Here is an 18,263-nt window from a genome sequence, read left to right as displayed (position 1 = left end):
TATAGAATTTTGTATATCCCAAAGCAGAAATGGGAACACCTTAGAGCGTTCACCTTTTCACTCTTGGGGGAGAAAATCAGCTCCACTTGCAGCCACTACCGCACATTCACAGATTCCCTGGTCTCCAAACTGAGTGGCTTGAGACGCAGCTAATTTAGAAAAAAGTCTGTAAGAAATCGTGTTGTGCCAAAATGTGGGAAGCTTGGTTGCTTACAGAGCTGGTAAATACAGTGTTGGGAGCCAGCTCTGGTATCTGGAGGGGAAACTTCATTGCTCAACGTATAGAAGCAGGGAGTCGTTAGCCAAACTTCACCATGCACGAGTTTGGGATGTCAAAGGAGGGCTGGAGGCCCTCTGCAAGCCCCTCCATCACCACTCCCCCTTCCACAGGCTCTGTGAGTGACACTGGTGGGGTCATTCCAAGGAGGCAGAACGTGTGCAATGCTTCTGCATCTTAACGTCTCTTGTGCGGGGGGTTGGGGGGAGTGGTGATGAGAAGGGCCCTCCTTTAGGGAAATCTTATGTTATTTTTAATGTACTGGCGATGAGATCCCCTCTACCTGCTCAGAGTTGCTGCGTTGTTAGTTCTGCATCGCTGCTGTGCGAAACCCCTGTGTGCATTGAATTTAGCATTGTTGCCTAATTAACTGAAACAAATTAGTTGAAATATGAGCCATCTGGAATGAAAATGAACCTTCCGTATTTATCAGTGGATTCATTTTATTAGAAAAGTACGTGTTGCTTGTGATTTGTTTCTTAAAATAAATCATGCTGAGGCAGTGGGTTGCTTCTCTACATAAACATGTCTCAGGGTAAAGGGGACCTCACCTCCCTGTTTGGTTGGCCATTACCTTTTCACTTTGCAGCTGTGTTGAAATATTTAGGCAAGCAGGAGCTGATGAGAACAGAGGAAGACAAAAGGCAAGGTACATCCTATAGTTTGAGTTTCTAAATCACTAGTAAGTTACTCAAGAATAACATATTATATGTCATTGCTATACATCTTTATTTTGTCATTCTTCTGGCAGTTTTGCTCAGTTCTCAGTATTCTGAATGCCTGTAGTAGGCATCTGTATCTTTTACCCTAACTGCATCTGATGGGTTTCAAATGAACTGCTGTGATACTCATTTTTAAGAATATTCTTTGCAAGGCTAGTGTATCAACTATTGCAACTGTTTCTTAAAGGAAAGTACATATGTGGCTCCTGTCAATTAAAAAAGTAGTCAGTTATCTTTCTGAAAATCTCAAGTACTTGCCATATTAAATTATATAGATGAGCATGAACCCAGTTTTTGAGGCGTTTGGTGTTTTGGGCTTGGGTTTTGGTTTGGGGTTTTTTCAGAAAAATGTTACGTAGCAGCAATATATAAATCAGATAGGATTTTGTGGTCCCTAGCTGAGATTTTTAAATGGAAAAAATAGCATTGGGCAGATACCACTGGTGCACCACTCGCTTCCATCAGCTGAAATTCTCCTCAGCTCTTCTTCATTGATGTCAGTTTGATTTTGCTTTCGAGTTTTGAAATCTTTGCTGACCAAAAACTGACCACTTTCTGTGGAAAGAGCCCTCTTCTTAATGGGTTTTCCAGCTTTTGTTTTATCACTGGCTTTTGGGTTTTTGTGTCTCCCTTACAGAGCCACCTCGACCGATAGCACCCCCGCAGCTGCTGGGCGTTGGGCCCACATACTTGCTCATTCAGCTGAATGCCAACTCAATCATTGGGGACGGACCCATTATCCTGAAAGAAGTGGAGTACCGAATGACGTCTGGGACCTGGACCGAAACACATGCTGTCAATGCACCAACTTACAAGCTCTGGCACTTGGACCCCGACACCGAATATGAGATTCGGGTCCTTCTCACCAGACCAGGCGAAGGTGGGACTGGACAGCCAGGACCACCACTCATCACCAGGACCAAATGTGCCGGTGAGTGCCGCTTTGGAAAAATGAACAAACAAAACTATTTATTTAATGATTTAATTGGTTGGCGGGCTTGTTGGCTCTAATTAACTTGTAGCGGAACTTAAGGGTTCCCTTGGCACCCATAGGATCCCCAAGTTTCTGGGCCAGTGAGGATTTGCTGTGTCTCCTGCTTTGCCTGGTCACTGTCTAGGCTGCTGTTTGCTAACCCCGGAAGAGTAGGTTAGGAGGTGGGATGTTAGAAAGCTGTATTGGTTTTATGTGGCAAGGTTTTGGTAGCGAGGGGGGGGCAGGTTACAGGGGTGGCTTCTGTAAGAAGCTGCTGGAAGCTTCCCCTGTGTTTGAGAGAGCCTATACCAGCCGGCTCTAAGACAGACCAGCCGCCGGCCAAGGCCGAGCCAATCAGCGATAGTGGTAACACCTCTGTGATAACATTTTTAAGAAGAAAAAAAAGTTGGGACGCAGAGAAAACAGCTGCCGGAGAGAGGAGTGAGAACATGCAAGAGAAACAACCCTGCAGACACCAAGGTCAGTGAAGAAGGAGGGGGAGGAGATGCTCCAGGCGCTGGAGCGGAGATTCCCCTGCAGCCCGTGGTGAAGACCATGGTGAGGCAGGCTGTCCCCCTGCAGTCCAGGGAGGTCCACGGTGGAGCAGATATCCACCTGCAGCCTGTGGAGTACCCCACGCCGGAGGAGGTGGGTTCCTGAAGAAGGCTGTGACCCCGTGGGAACCCTGCGCTGGAGCAGGCTCCTGGCAGGACCTGTAGATCTGTGGAGAGAGGAGCCCACGGAGCAGGTTTTCTGGCAGGACTTGTGACCCCGTGGGGGACCCACACTGGAGCAGTGTGCTCCTGAAGGACTGCACACTGTGGAACACCGTGGAAAGGACCCATGCTGAGCAGTTTGTGAAGAACTGCAGCCCGTGGGAACGGCCCACGTTGGAGAAGTTCATGGAGGACTGTCTCCCGTGGGTGGGACCCCACGCTGGAGCAGGGGAAGAGTGTGATGAGCCCTCGCCCTGAGGAGGATTAGCGGCAGAAGATAATGGGTGATGACCGTAAACCCCATCCCCATCCCCCTGTGCCACTGGGGGGGGCGTGGTGAAGAAATCCGGGAGTGAAGTTGTGCCTGGGAAGAAGGGAGAGGTGGAGGGAAGGTGTTCTGAGATTTGGTTTTATTTCTCATTACCTTACTCTGGCTGGTTTGTAATAAATCGAGCTAATTTTCCCCAAGCTGAGTCTGTTTTGCCCGTGACGGTAATTAGTGAGTGATCTCTCTTGACCTTATCTTGACCTGCAAGCTTTTTTGTTATATTTTTCTCTGCCCTGTCCAGCTGAGGATGGGGGAGTGATAGAACAGCTTTGGTGGGCACCTGGCGTCCAGCCAGGGTCAACCCATCACAAAAGCTAAGAAAATATTTTACTTCTCGTGGAAGGAAGGAGACCTCATCATTTCTGGACAGGACAAACCACCCGTTTTTTCACCTTCATATTTTCACTTACATTTTAAGGAAACTTGCACATAAAGGAACTTGGGGGGGGGGGGGGGGGCGGGGGAGAAAAAACTGTTGAAGAAATAGAATTTTACAAAAAATGTAGATATTCATGGCCTACCAGAAGCTCCAAGAACTTAAATGCAACAACTAAAATCTATAGTTCCTAAAACACAATTGCAAATATTAGTAGAGTGTTTTCTCCATTTTTGGCTGCCACCACCAAAATCTTGTGCTGCTGAATCCTGGAGTGTGCTTCTGGTTTTTTTAGAGTGCCCCTGCAGGGCTAGCACCAAGAAGATTAAGCACTGCCAAATTGTGTTATATGCTGTTCCTTCTAAAGCTACTTAAAGTTATTTTAATCTCACCTTTCATAAGAAGAAAGATAATACCTACATCTTGCAGAGGAAAAAATCTAAGAGATTTAAACATCAGACTGGGAGGCAAATAAGCGTAAATTAAATTAAATTATGGGGGGGGTTTCCCTAATCTTAGGACTTTCAGGTCCTGACAGTATTTTAAAGTTTGCACTATATTAGATTTAGCAAAGAGTGCTGATAGCCATCTATTCAAAACTGCATTAAAATAATAAGAAAGAAGAGCTGCAGTTGCAGATTTCCATGTGTCATGTATATATGTGCATATATAAAACAGAAATATAAATGAAATTTCTTTCACGAGTTGGTGACAGACCTCAGTGGGACAGCTATTGGAGTTCTCATCTAAGCATGGATGGCTGCTCATTTTGTTTACTGAAGGAAGAGGGTCAGGGTCTGGATCAGAAGCCAGAACTTCAAGCAGACTAGGTCAATAGGTATGAATGCCAGAAAACTAGGCAGTCTTTTTTGAAATTGTGCATACCACTGTTGGAAGCTGAGGCACACAGCGGGAGCAAGACTAAACTGAAGGTGTTTTTTTGAATTTGTGACCTTATTTATAATTCAGTCTGTCTTTCCTGTGAAGTAAAAAGATCTGCGTGTCCATCTCAAGTAAGATGACAGTTATTGAGATCTACGCAAGATCAAAGCATTGATTTATTGTACTGAATTGGTTTAGGCATAGTTTTGAAAAAGCAGGAATTTGAAAACGCTTCTGTTTTAAAGAGGGTAAGCTGAGACTAATAAATCCCAAATGTTCAGATTCTTTTTCCCAGCACTTGAAAAAATATGATTTCATTTACCCAGGTTGTGACGGACTAAAGCTTTTTAATGGGAAAGGAAAAGAAAGGAAGTAATGATATACGTGACATTTTTAGAAGGCAGTTAGGGGAAACAGTGTCATTGTGGGTGTGATTTTATTTTTAATTTGTTTTTAACTTAATACTCACATATAAGGCACCAAAATCTAGTCTGGCTTGAGACAAATTTTCAACTCAATCCACTATGAAGAGAACCAGATCAAAAAAATACTTGAAAAGAAAAATCTGAGCTTCCATGGCAATATTATTTTAATACAATAAAATTTCGAGCTCTTTACCTTGCAGTAAGACTGGTTCTTCTTATTCAATGAAAGCAAAGGTGAATAAATGTTACTATTAACCAGTTTCAGTTAGAAAAAGCTGAGTCAGCCAGGGTTTGTGGAGAGTGAAGTATTGTGCCCAGCATCAGGGATGAGTCAGGGACAGCACTGTGTTGAGCAGCAGGTTACCCTGCTGCCTCCTCACCTGTCTGGAAAATGAAGACAGACCTTCTTTTTCCGCAGTGCTCTCCCAAGGCTTCTGTAAGATAACTGCAAGCCCAAGTCAATATGAGTATTTTTTAAAAAAATATTTAACTCATAAAAGGCAAACTGTAAACATAAAAATTAGTATCTTCCAAAGAGATTTATAAGAAAAGGTAAAGCTAATAATGGAATAGCTCACCCTGCAGTGCCTGCTGGTGCTGGTATTGTATGAGTGACTGGCAGGTGATTTACTGTGCTATATTAGATGACATCTCTGCAGCAATATCTTCTTTCTGGAGATTCTTCAATTATTCCTAATTCTTGTTTCTGACAAGATCACTTATTTTCCAGACAGATAGTCTCTTTTCTGACAAAGTTCTTTGTCAGTTTTGTCTTTCCATAAGTTTTGTACATAGAAGTTCAAATTCTGAAACAAGTTATAATTTATTATCTGCTCAGCGTCAAATGGAGTGGCGGGAAATAAATGAATTTTCAGCATCAAGTTTGACTGCTTTCTATACGGATTAAAAAGCACACATTAGCTAATGTTGATCTGATGAGGTTTTAATGTTTACATTCCAAGTAGCAGCAATAGCAAACTCACAGACACATCAGTAAGAATAGGTTAGTATTCTGCTTTCTATTTAATTTATAAGCAAATATTAACATTGTTTTCAAATGAAGTTTGAAAATTATTTTTTCCATAATTCATAATGTATTTGTAATTTCATGACATTTCTTAACATATTACTGATCAGTTGGTCTGTGCTTTGCTGGAGAAGTATCCTACTTCTGAATGATTTGAGCTATGATTGTATTTATCTTGGTATCAGACATGCACTTTTATTATTAGGTATTTAGATCATTTTCCGTCTTCCTCAAAGCAAAAGCAGTGTCTGGTGACTTATTTAGTAAATGTTTCCACTAATGCTAAACAAAATTGTTTTCTAATGAAGAGATAATTCTTCCACTAGTTAAAAGTCCTTTGACAGCCTGTTTGTCTACCCAGCATTTCCCAGGTAATCTGTCCTGTGCTGAAGCCGAGTGACGGCATTTTGCTAGAAAACTTTCATGTTGTTCTATCAGTCTGCAATTAAAGATAGTGCTGAGCAGTCAAATATGTGAAACCACTGAGTTTTTTTAAACAGCTGAGGTAAAACTAAAACATGTGAAGCAAAACATTATTTTCTGACATTATCTTCCTTAACAGCCAGGTGTATGCTTTGTATTTCCATTTCCAAGCACAGCTGAAGTCAGTGCTGAGCATGGCGTTGTGTTCCTGGTTGCATGTGGTTAGACACAAATAATTTCAAGCTGCTGATGCTGAAAGCTCCTTCCTCCCCATCAATCCTCACGGGGCACCTGGGCTTTATTTCAGTACCACTACACCTCTTGCCTGGTGTCATTGCTCGAATTACTCACTTCTGAAGCATTTTAAAAACAAAACAAAAGGCAGAGGGTAGCATGTTAATCAGAAGTAATCCTTAAAGCTGTTTTCTGTGGCTTTGGGGTGTGTTGTCCTTCTGAGCATATCCTCTGAGTTGTGATTGCCTTTCGTTTGGGGGGATGTAGAAAATATGTGATAATCTAAAATTGTCCCCTTAGCCTGCTTTATCAACTGTAAGTTAGAAGTTATTCTCGTACATCGGCTGTTGCTTCTGGCTCAGTTTTATGATTAACTGATATTTTAGTGGCAAAGGAGGTCAACAGTTCAGCCTGTCCAGAGCTTAATATATGTACACAGTAGAATTGCTCACTCCTACGTTACTGAAGTTCAGTGCAAGGGTGTGATTTTCAGTAGAACATGAAGAATTGTTGAGCACTTGGAGAAAGACTCCTGTGTGGTTTCAGCTCTTTTCCAAATGACTTGATTTTAGTAAACTGTTGCCTGTATCATTTGGTTTTGATAATAAAATTAGTAAGGGGAAGGGGAAGCTTTATAGCTTTATCAGAGCTGAGAAGGGAACATTGTTGTTGTTGTTATTATTAATTTATTTACTTATTGCATTGTTCAAAATCATTATCCATCACAGAGACCTAGCTATTGGTAACAGCCTCAAGGCACAATAACAGAGATGCTGGTTCAGCGGTGCAGTGCTGGCGTATCATCTCCTGCAGTTGAAGGCTTGGGAACTGGGCTGCTTTCTGCCTGCTTTTTTCAAGCGTAGAATGTTTGTTTGCAATTTGCAGTTATTAATTTTGAAAACAATATACACAGAATACAGGATACTGCTGAATTCACCTCTAGGAAAAAAAAAAACCAAAACCAAAATGAAATGTGGGGAAACATTGAAAAACAAAAGCAAGCTTAAGGTTCACTTTGGGGGGATTTTTAACAGAGGGACCCCAGTGATGTTGCCATTGAGAAAGTGACCTTGCATGGCCATCTGGAGAACTAAAATGTTGTTCTGGTTACATGAAAATTGTAATTTATTTTTAAAATGAGTAGAGTGAAAGGGACAGTGCAGTATAGAATCTGCTTGTGCCAATGTGGGATGCATACAGTGCTACTTCAGTCAGCATTGTTTGCCTTTTATGCTTGCACAGTGGAGGTGGAGGGTTCAAGGTGGGGAGCTGGATTTATAGGCTTTGCTATGTGCAAATTGGGTACAGTCAACATCACAGGAAGGTTCTGGAAACTATGACACTGAACAGATAAGCTGTGGTCTTTATTTTGGTCTATTTGTGGTCTCTTGCAGTAGTGCATCTTAAATTATTATTTAAATCTTTGAAAGCTAATAAAACTACAGATAAATAGGTAATTTTCAACCATTTAATTTTTTTTAAAGTGCACAGTGAGAAAATACAGCAAAGTGGTTATTTTAATGTTTCAAACAGAATCTTTACCTTTTTTCCTTCAAAGTAGATATCATTAGAGACTTGCAAGAGGAGCTTAAATACATCTTGAGCGCTTAAACTATGTGTTTTTATTACTCATGTTTTTGTTGTTTACAAGTTGAACATTTTTTTAGAATAAACTGAAGATGAACAACTTGAAACTAAATGAATGTGATACTTTTAAAAATTATTTTACATTTGTCATTGCAGAAAAGCCCACATTACACCAATATTTATAAGTTGGTGTTGTTTTTACAAATGTGTTTGGCACTTGTGACTGTTACTGGGCTTTTGGCCAGGTCATAATTGGAAGCATTTAAGATCTCCCTATCAGATACCAAATGCACCAGTCTCTTGTTCCATATAGGTTTACCAGTTGCTGGGGGGGGACGACAGATATTTAAACAATGGAGAAAGTCTGAACTAAGGAACTTCATCATATTCCCTTTAGGACTGAATACCAGAATTGTTATTGAGAGAGCTTCCTGTAGAAGAGCTATCTGATTTGGACCATTGGCTGTCGCATGTGACCATACTCTGCTTATTGTGCTGGTTGCCACTGTTCAGATACCCATACCACATATAGAATCCTAATGATGCTTATATCCATAAGAAAGGACCGTAGCACAGCTGAGTTACCTAGCAGGAGACCAGGCAGACTGCGTAGCCAAGTCCTTGTCAGATTGTGTAAATTAAGCATGGTATCTTCTTTCAATGGAGCGCAATGCTGATGACTCAGTTGAATTGGCAGTAAACTGCCAGTTCAGACACTGACCTCCCCTTAATTAGTTTTCAACTTTTTTTGTTCACTATATTCAGCCTTGCTTAGTATCCTTTTTTTGGTATTTGCAGCTGCAAGCTCCCTGTGCACTAACTGAAAGCTTTCCTTCTGCGACTTTTTGAGTGCCATGTTATAAAATGAGACATGGGTTTTCTGAATTGTCTCATGCTTCGTTTTGGGGATAAGCTTTTTTCATGGCTAGTTCTTTATGTGTAGTGTCATATCCAGAAATCATACTGGTGCTTTTCACTTAGGGTTAGGGTAGCAGACCTAGGTAGGTGAGTTCCTCTAGCATGGCCACCCACTTTTCAAAGCCTCTGTTGTGTGCAGCGACCTCTTCCTTTGCCTTCTTTCTGAAGTCTCTACCAGTGGGCAGGGTGGGAAAAGTTCCCTATGGCAAGATGTGGTTACGGTCATTGGCACCTAACATGCTGGCCAGTCAGGACTTCGGTGCAAAGTCCACCAAGTTGAGGGAGGTCCTTCAGTTGAAGTTAGTGGCTCTCCTTCTGGCAAAGGACACTAGGTCAGGCTACCACTTCAGCTGTGTGATGGAGGCTGGGGGAGGAAAAGGAGCAGCTGCCAACCCCACCCAGAGCTTCCCTGTCTTGCAAGCCAGTCCTCTCTGTCTTCTGTCTCACCTCAGCTTGTTCGGCAGCTTTTCCCAGAGCAGTGTGCCACAGCTCTGCGACCAACTGTGTACCAACTGTGATTTATCCCAAGCGTGTGTAACTAGGCAATAGATCACACTTCCGAGAGGAGCACTGTCTGTGGCAAGAAAATGTATTGCAGTACATTAATCCACGGCGCCCATTCCAGCTGTAAAAGAATGGACATGTGCAATAATTCATATTTCAGCTCTTGAAAATGCTGCAAGTGCACATGGGCCAGATAACTCAGAGACTGATTATAGCTTCTCCAGAGTTTGGGGACTGATGTTCACAGATTTTTTTGTCTGTGTTTGCTTCCAAAGAGCATGACTGCAAGTTGAGAAAATCTTACCTTTTCAGAAGAATGGAGCTCTTTTTTGAACTGCAGCTTCTATTTTTAATTTCAACTGAAATAAATGATATTTTAGTATGATTCATTAGTGTGCTTGATACTTTATTTCAGTATGCTTTCATAATTAAGGTCTCTCAACTGTTTAGGAGTGCAGTATTACTTTTTTAGTGTTTGAGGATTGGCAAGTACCTAAATAAAACAAACTTCCATAGGACTAGCTTTTATCATACTTTCATTCATCACTATTAAAAATTAAGCAGGAAAAATTTTAATAAGGTTTTGAAAGTTGCTCTAGTCATTGCAGCACTTAAATGTACAGTTTTGGAAGCACACTAGTTTTTCACTATTATTTCAACGCTATTGGCAGAGTAGTGTGGAGTAGGTAGGGAGGGCTGCAAGTAGCGGGAGTCGTGATGTGGAAGGGTGCAAGAGGAAAGCAGTACCAGCAGGCATGTGTGGAAGGGAGGGATGTTGATGAGATTTCCCAAATGCATTCATTATTCTTTATCTGTCCCCCATGTGTCTTTCTCCTCCAAAGCCATTACAGAGAAATATCATGTCATCCATGATAGTGTGAGATTTGGATAAAGTTCAGATTGACATCCTCTGAAGGTTAGGACAGGCTTCCCAAAAGCCCTGGTTCTCACTGGCATTGATTCTTTGGGCTTTATTCTGCTAGATGAATCTTTGTTTTTCATTTAATTCTTGTTTGCTTTTTTTATTTTACTCAACTTTGCTTCATTTTAGAAGTGGACAGCATTGTTCTTTCCTCCTAATTTGAATTTAGCCTGTGTGAGGCAGAATTGAGTAAATTTCACTACATTTTTTTTCTCTCAGTAAATCCTTCTGCTGGTGCTAAGAGGGGGAACAGACCAGGTGATGCTTTTTTATGGTATGATAATGAAATAGCTTCCATTACAACAATAAGTTGAGGAGCATATTAAGCAGCAGCTGATGTCAACTTACACCTCGGGTTGACCAGTAGGTCCAGAATCCTAAAATGGCTTATCAAGACTCTTAATGTTACCTGGTTTTGTTTGCTGTTTAAAAAAAAAAAGCAAAATTAAAAAAAAATCTGGAGCTGTCCTGCAAAGTTCCACATTACTTGAAGACAAACATTAAAAATACTGATATGAAGGATCAGGATCACCCAGTTAATTAAAAGCTTGTCATCTTGACTTTAATTCTAAACAGAATAATGGAACTGACAATACAAGAGTTAATTAATGAAGAATTAAGAAAGTAATATAATTAGAGACAGTCAACAGGTTTATGGAATACTGATCTTGTCAGAATAACTTGATTTTTTAAAATTAAATTACAGATTTGGTTAATAAAGGTGATATTGTTTTTCTCTAATGCATTTAATTTGATATAAAACATTTTGATTAAGAAACCAGAATAGAATCAACTCAAATGAAGAACTGACTGATATATCTAAAACCATTTTTATGGTTCAATTGAATAAACATTTCTATTTGGATCCTATCAGTGTTGCCGAAAAACTCGGAATGAAGAACTTATCAACACCAATTTAGTGTAGATAAGCAGACACTTCTTTATTGACGGCCGGGTGCGCGGGTGAGTCCTCTCACGAACCACGCACACCGAACACCAAAATCATACACCTTATATTAAACTTATTCATTCATATTCATTAGATTTCCAAGAAATGTTATACATATTCATTAGATTTCTGGGAAGTTATTAGCATATGTTTATGTCCTTTACGCATGCGCATTGAAGGTCTCTGGTGGTCTTCTATAGCCCTCTGGTGGTCTTCCACAGTCTTCCTCACTTTGTCCGATAGTTGACCTCTTAGGTGATTCTGCGCAGTACAACTTTCGCCATCATATATTTGATTACATAAAATACATTCAATGTTAATTCCCAAATTTAACCTTTTCAATGATTGGTCCTCAATCACGTCACTTTATTAATATTCTTATACTAAGACACTCATTGGCTGATTTCACCTGGTTCCACTACCTGTAATGTTGACCAAAGTGGGGTTTCATGTAACAGAACTAAGGTCCATAACGATCTCTCTCTCAGTCTCTTAAAACAAAACACTACAAAGCTAACAAATCGGTCAAAGTTTCTATGGTTAACTAATTTTAAACAATACTTATTCTTTTATTATTGTGCACAGCACATCTTGTATGTTCCTAAATTTCTATGACTATACTGTTGTTATAATCTACTCAAAATCACCTTAAATCTCAAACTTGTTAACTAAGATATATATATTTTATTACTTGTTATCTAAATCCTAAATGTTCCTACTAAATGATTTTGGCCAATTCCTCCGGCCTTGGTACAGGGTTATACAGAGGATTTCACAGCAGCTGTTGGTTGTTGGTTAAATATATAAAATGCCATAAAAATATATAATTCTATATTCCTATTAAAATTAAATATGATTAATTCTAATAATAACAAATCAATAATAAATCAGTAACATTTCCCCCTAAATCAGTAACATTTCCCCCCTTTGAAAGTGTTGAAAATTATTTCAATACTTTCACATTATCTACATAACATTTCTCTACTAGTACTTAACAAATCGTTATTTGTTTCAGCATATTGTGGTGGTGGACTGTACTCTGGTAGAACAATTGGAACCTCTCTCATGATCATGCGATTGACTGCAATTCTGTTTGTAAGTTGTCTCTTTAGACAAACATACGTCAGCATGATCATCATAAAAATAATTAGCAACAGAAACAGAGTTTTAATTATAGATTTTAACCAAGAACTCAGATTCCATCCTAACCCGCTAAAGATTTTTCCCAGCCAATCTTCTGACACATCCTCTCGAATGGCCTCGGTTTCTTTCTCAATTTTGCTCAATAGCTCCAGATCATGTTCTACGTCTTGAGTAACATTAGGAATATGAATACAACAATGGTCTAATCTATCCTTAAGGTATCCACACACTCCATGTTCTTTAAGTAAAAGTAGGTCTAGGGCCATTCTATTTTGAAGAGTCATCCTGGAAGTTGCCTGCAGTTGGATATTTAATTCCTTAAACCCTTTCTTCGTAATGTTCGCCAATTTTTCTACCTGGCCTGTTAGATGATAAAGCCATTCTCTATTTCTGTATGAAGCTATGGGGTTCAAAAGAGATTCAAGAGCCCAGCCAATTTTTACTCCTGTTGATGGTTCATTCCATATATCGTCACCTGTTTCAGACCTCTTGGTCCGTTTTAACCTTAAATTCTCCAAAGGCCCTTTGAATGGTGATTTCTTCCAAATCGGACACAATGTTGGCATGCCTAAGCTAATTTGCTTTACTGTACCATCCAGTGATAATTGAGTTGTCCAGGTTCCATCACTTAGTGCCCAAACTAAATGTCCTGGACTCTGAATGGTAATTTTTCTACAACTAAGAAAGGTTCCCCTTTTAGGTAGGAATGTTTCAGTTAGTTTGAGATCATTTTTAAGTCCTCTACACAAGCAGCCATATTTCAAGGCCGCAGCCAAAGGGGGAATTCTTTCTATTGCTGGGTCTGTAGTACTACAATCATAAACCTTTTCACATTTCCACCAAGATACCATTTTCTCTTTTATCCGCAGTGAACTCGTTCTGTCATTTATAGATGGCCAGGCTGTAACAACTAATCCATCCCAAGTAATACACCAAGAAGTTTTGGCCATATACTGAAATTGAAACATTATGGCCATAGACCATATCGAATCCCAGCTAACTGGGTTTCCTGGGATGGTCTGATTAGTCTCATTACATTTCCATTCCATAATACTCCGACTTTCGTTAGTTTTGACTTGTACATCATACGAGCACCATCCCATAGGACTACCCATAGCAAACATATCTCCTAAAGGGGAGGCCGGGGTGAATTGATGATTCAATAATTTCAGACAATCTACTTCCCTGCCCATCCATTTCCATTGTTTTCTGATAACCTTTACCTGCTCAAACCATTGTGTCACTGGCACTTGTTTACAGTGAGTGGTTTCGTTTTTGTGTTCCAGGATGGTTAAATTCATGGTTAAAATTCCCCAAGGGATAGTTTCCCCTACTGCTCTTGGTATTGGTAAACAAGCAGTGATCTGAGTAACATTTTGTAAATGGGCAAATCCTTTAATCAATCCTAGCATCAAATTTTCCTCAACCGATTTTTCTGGAATGCCAATCAATTGCTCTGTTTCTACTTGTCTCTTGTTCCTATTCATCAGTTCCGTCCAGGTTTCCACCAACACCATCTGCCAAACTACTATGAATAGAACAATCACAAACTGATATGAAAAATTAGACATGTTTTAGAGTCAGTTTCAAAGTCTTCGGGTTACGGCTGATGATCTTCCATGTAGCAGGTGCTTTCTTCACTCGAGTGTAGTGTATCCAAGCCTCTGATTCGGCAATCTTAATCGCCGTGAAGGTGGTTAACAGTACCTGGAAAGGTCCTTTCCAACGTCCTTGCAAGGGTTCAGAAGCCCACGTTTTCACGTAGACATAATCTCCTGGTTGGAAGTCATGGACCGGAGCTTCCAAGGATAATGGTCTATTCCACACTACAATCCTCCGAATCACGGCCAAAGTTTTTCCTAGGGAAAGCAAATAGTTATACACATCTTGTTTTCCTTTTACATGCATATTTGGGTTTGGTTCCGGGGACTCATAAGGTTTCCCATACAACAATTCATAAGGACTGACTGAGGTTCCACTCTTTGGTTGTACTCTGATCCTTAATAATGCCAATGGAAGTGCTTGAGGCCATTTTAAATTAGTCTCCTGACAAATTTTACTTATTTGCCTTTTTAGAGTTTGATTCATCCTCTCCACTTTCCCACTGGATTGCGGTCTCCATGGGGTATGCAGATCCCATGCTATACCCAGAATTTTACTAACATTTTGAATTACCTCCGCAACAAAGTGTGGACCTCTGTCAGAAGAAATTCCTATTGGAACTCCAAACCTTGGAATTATTTCTCGTAGTAACCACTTTACTACTTCCTTTGTTTGTGTGGAACGACAGGGAAGAGCTTCTGGCCATCCTGTAAAAGTATCAACCCCCACCAGAATGTACCGATATCCATTCTGCCTAGGTAATTCTGAAAAATCTACTTGCCAGTAATCTCCAGGCTCTGTACCAGATTTTATTTGACCCATTTGTACCTTTTTCCTGACCACTGGATTATTTTTCAAACATACTTCACATTTTGCAGTTATCATTTTTACCATTCCTAACATTTTAAGCGATACTACTTGTTTTTGTAAGGAGGATGCTAAGGCTTCTGCTCCCCAGTGACATTCCTGATGTTTCGTTTGAATTATTTCTCTCATCAGAACGGGTGGAAGTACCACCTGTCCTGTAGGTGTTACCCACCATCCGGCTTGATTTTTCTTAGCATTTAATAATTGGCCTAACTTGTCATCCTCTTCTGAATATCTTGGTTCCTCCCTGGGAAGAGTTACTGTTTTGGAGGGAATTAGTGCCATTTGCCATGCTCGTTCCTTGGCTACCTTTCTTGCTGCTCTATCGGCAAAATTATTTCCAGTAATTTCCTTTGTGTTTCCAATTTGGTGTGCTTTACAGTGCATGATTGCTACCTGATCTGGTTTTTGAACTGCCTGTAATAATTTTAAAATTTCACCTTGATGTTTAATATTTGATCCCTGAGAGGACAACAATCCTCTTTCTTTCCACAGTGCCCCATGGACATGTACCACCCCAAAGGCATACTTTGAGTCTGTCCAAATGTTCACTTTTTTGTTTTCGCTTAATTCCAAAGCTCGAATCAAAGCAATAAGTTCCGCCTTTTGAGCTGAAGTATTACTTGCCAATGCTTTTGCTTCTATAACCGTGGTATCTGTTGTTACCGCATATCCAGCGTATCGGATTCCTTGTTCCATGAAGCTGCTACCATCAGTATACAACTCCCAGTCCGGTTGCTCCAGTGGTACATCTTTCAAATCTTCACGACTGGAATAAACATATTCAATAGCAGCCAAGCAATCATGTTCCAATTGTCCTTCTTCCTGTATAGAACTTAAAAACACTGCCGGATTTACCAGGTTAGTCGTTTTCAAAATTACATCATCCTGTTGAGTTAGTATTACCTGGTATTTCATCATCCTGCTCGGAGATAACCAATATCCCCCCTTTTGTTCCAAAACAGTTTTCACCATATGTGGGACATAGACTATTATAGTTTTTCCCATCGTCAATTTCCGAGCTTCTTGTATCAGCATTACTGTTGCAGCCACCGCTCGAAGGCAATTTGGCCATCCTTTACTCACTGTGTCCAATTGTTTGGAGAAGTATCCAACCGGTCGCTTCCAGCTTCCCATCTTCTGAGTTAACACACCAAGTGCCAAGCGTTGTCTTTCATGGACGAACAACTGAAAATCCTTGGTTAAATCAGGAAGGCCTAAAGCAGGTGCAGACATTAAAGCACGTTTTAACTCCATAAAGGCCCTCTGCTGTTTTGGACCCCACACAAAGGAAGAGTTCTTTAGGGCTTCATACAACGGTTTAGCTATTAAACCGTAGTTCATAATCCAGAGACGACACCACCCGGCCATTCCCAGAAATGCTCTGAGTTCGTGGATGTTTTTCGGCTCAGGTATGCTACAAACAGTCTCTTTGCGATCTTTTCCCAATTGTCGCTGCCCTTTTGAGATCTCAAAGCCCAGATATATCACAGTCTGCCGTGCTATTTGAGCTTTCTTCCTGGATACCTTGTACCCATTTAGTCCCAGAAAGTTTAAGAGATCAATGGTTACCTGTATGCAGGTAAATCTTTCTTCCGTAGCAATCAGGATGTCATCCACATATTGCAAAAGTAGATGTTCAGGCCTTGGTTTGTCCTGTTTCCAAATTTCAAGCTCTTTTGCTAGTTGGTTCCCAAAAATTGTCGGGCTATTTTTAAATCCTTGGGGTAATCTTGTCCACGTTAACTGCATCTTTCGCCCTGTCTGTGGATTCTCCCATTCAAAAGCAAACAGCTTTCTGCTTTCTTTCTCCAAAGGTATACAAAAGAAAGCATCTTTCAAATCAAGCACTGTAAACCACTGATGAGTCTCCTTTAACGCTGTTAGCAACGTATAAGGATTTGCTACCACAGGATATATATCCTTGACTATCTGATTCACTGCTCTCAAATCTTGCACCAACCTATATCCACCTGAGGGTTTTTTGACTGGTAAAATAGGAGTATTATATTCCGATTCACATTCCTCCAAAATTTTGTACTCTATGAATTTATCAATCAATTTCTTCAGTTCCTGTCTAACTTCTGGTTTAATTGGATATTGTTTAATTTTTACTGTTCCTGCATCTTCCTTTAAATCTATTTTTACAGGTGCTGCCAATTTTGATTTACCAGGTATATCTGTTTCCCACACTGTAGGAATTACTGCGAATTCCACCTCTGGTGGAATTTCCTGTTCTTCCACTTTCTCTTGTATCATCAGGATTTCTCCGGTTTTTGACTCAGGTATTTTCAAAAAGAGTTCTCCTTCCTCAAACACAATTTGTGCATTTAACTTGGATAACAAATCCCTTCCTAATAAGGGTATCGGGCATTCTGGTACATACAAAAATTCATGTGTAATTATTTTATTTCCAAACTTCAAATCCAGGGGTTGCAAGAATGGTCTGTTTTCTTCTTTCCCTGTTGCTCCCACTATGTTCGCTGTTTTTGTTCCAATTTTTCCTTTACAAGTATTTAATACAGAAAATGTCGCTCCTGTATCCACTAAGAATTTAACTTCTTTTTCTCCCAGCTTAATTATAACCAGAGGCTCAGCTGGGTTCCCCTCCGGTCCCCTTCATTCATCCAAAACCATCATTCTAGCTACCTCCTTTTGAATATTTTGTCCCGAACACTGCTCATTTCTGGGACAATCTCTTTTCCAATGTCCTTCCTCCCTACACAAAGCACACTGATTGACTCCTAAGGGGGTGTTAAAATTTCGGTTACTAAAATTCCTAAATCCTTCCCGTCCACTGATACCTCGCCCTTTTCCTCTACCTCGTCCTCTGTCTGCTGTACCTGTCATTACTGCCAATAATCTATTTTCTCTGATTCTCCTTTCCTCCTTTTCCCTGTTATTATATACTTTCCATGCTGCCTCCAGCATTTTATTCAAACTCCTTGAATCCTCTCCCTCCAGTTTCTGAAGTTTCTTTCTTATGTCTGGTGCCGATTGTCCCATGAAAATCAAAGCCAGCTGTATCTGGGCTGCCTCTGTATCTATCTTTAAATCAGTATATTTCCTGGCAGCTTCTTTCAGTCTCTCCAAAAACGCTGATGGAGACTCGTTTTTATCTTGTCTCACCTCATATATTTTAGACCAATTCAAAGATTTAGGCATAGCATGTTTAATTCCATATAAAATCCATTTCTGATACCGTCTCAACTTTTCTCTATGTTCCTCCTTATTTGGATCCCACTGCGGATCCCCAGACGGAAAATTCTGCTCTATTGTTCCACCTGTTATTCCACTTACTACAGCCACTTCTGCCTGTGCTTTGCCAGTCTTTAGTACCATCTGTTTTTCTGTATCATCCAACAAATTATCCAAGATCACCTGTAAA

At 40.3% G+C, this 18,263-nt stretch overlaps 1 protein-coding gene across 5 annotated transcripts in view; it reads left to right on the top strand.

Moving 5' to 3' along the window:
* The window catches only part of PTPRK (protein tyrosine phosphatase receptor type K), a 440,573-nt gene that overhangs the window by 255,057 nt on the left and 167,253 nt on the right, over positions 1-18,263 (top strand). For all 5 annotated transcript variants that reach the window (XM_049800783.1, XM_049800782.1, XM_049800781.1 and 2 more), the window contains exon 7: positions 1,637-1,930. In XM_049800783.1, coding sequence (XP_049656740.1) covers positions 1,637-1,930 — 294 coding nt within the window. The remainder of the gene's footprint in view (positions 1-1,636; positions 1,931-18,263) is intronic.

Source organism: Accipiter gentilis, chromosome 5, assembly GCF_929443795.1.
Source record: "Accipiter gentilis chromosome 5, bAccGen1.1, whole genome shotgun sequence".
NCBI lineage: Eukaryota > Metazoa > Chordata > Aves > Accipitriformes > Accipitridae > Astur > Astur gentilis.
Note: the sequence above shows the minus strand (reverse complement) of the source record. Positions and strands in the feature narration are given on the sequence as shown.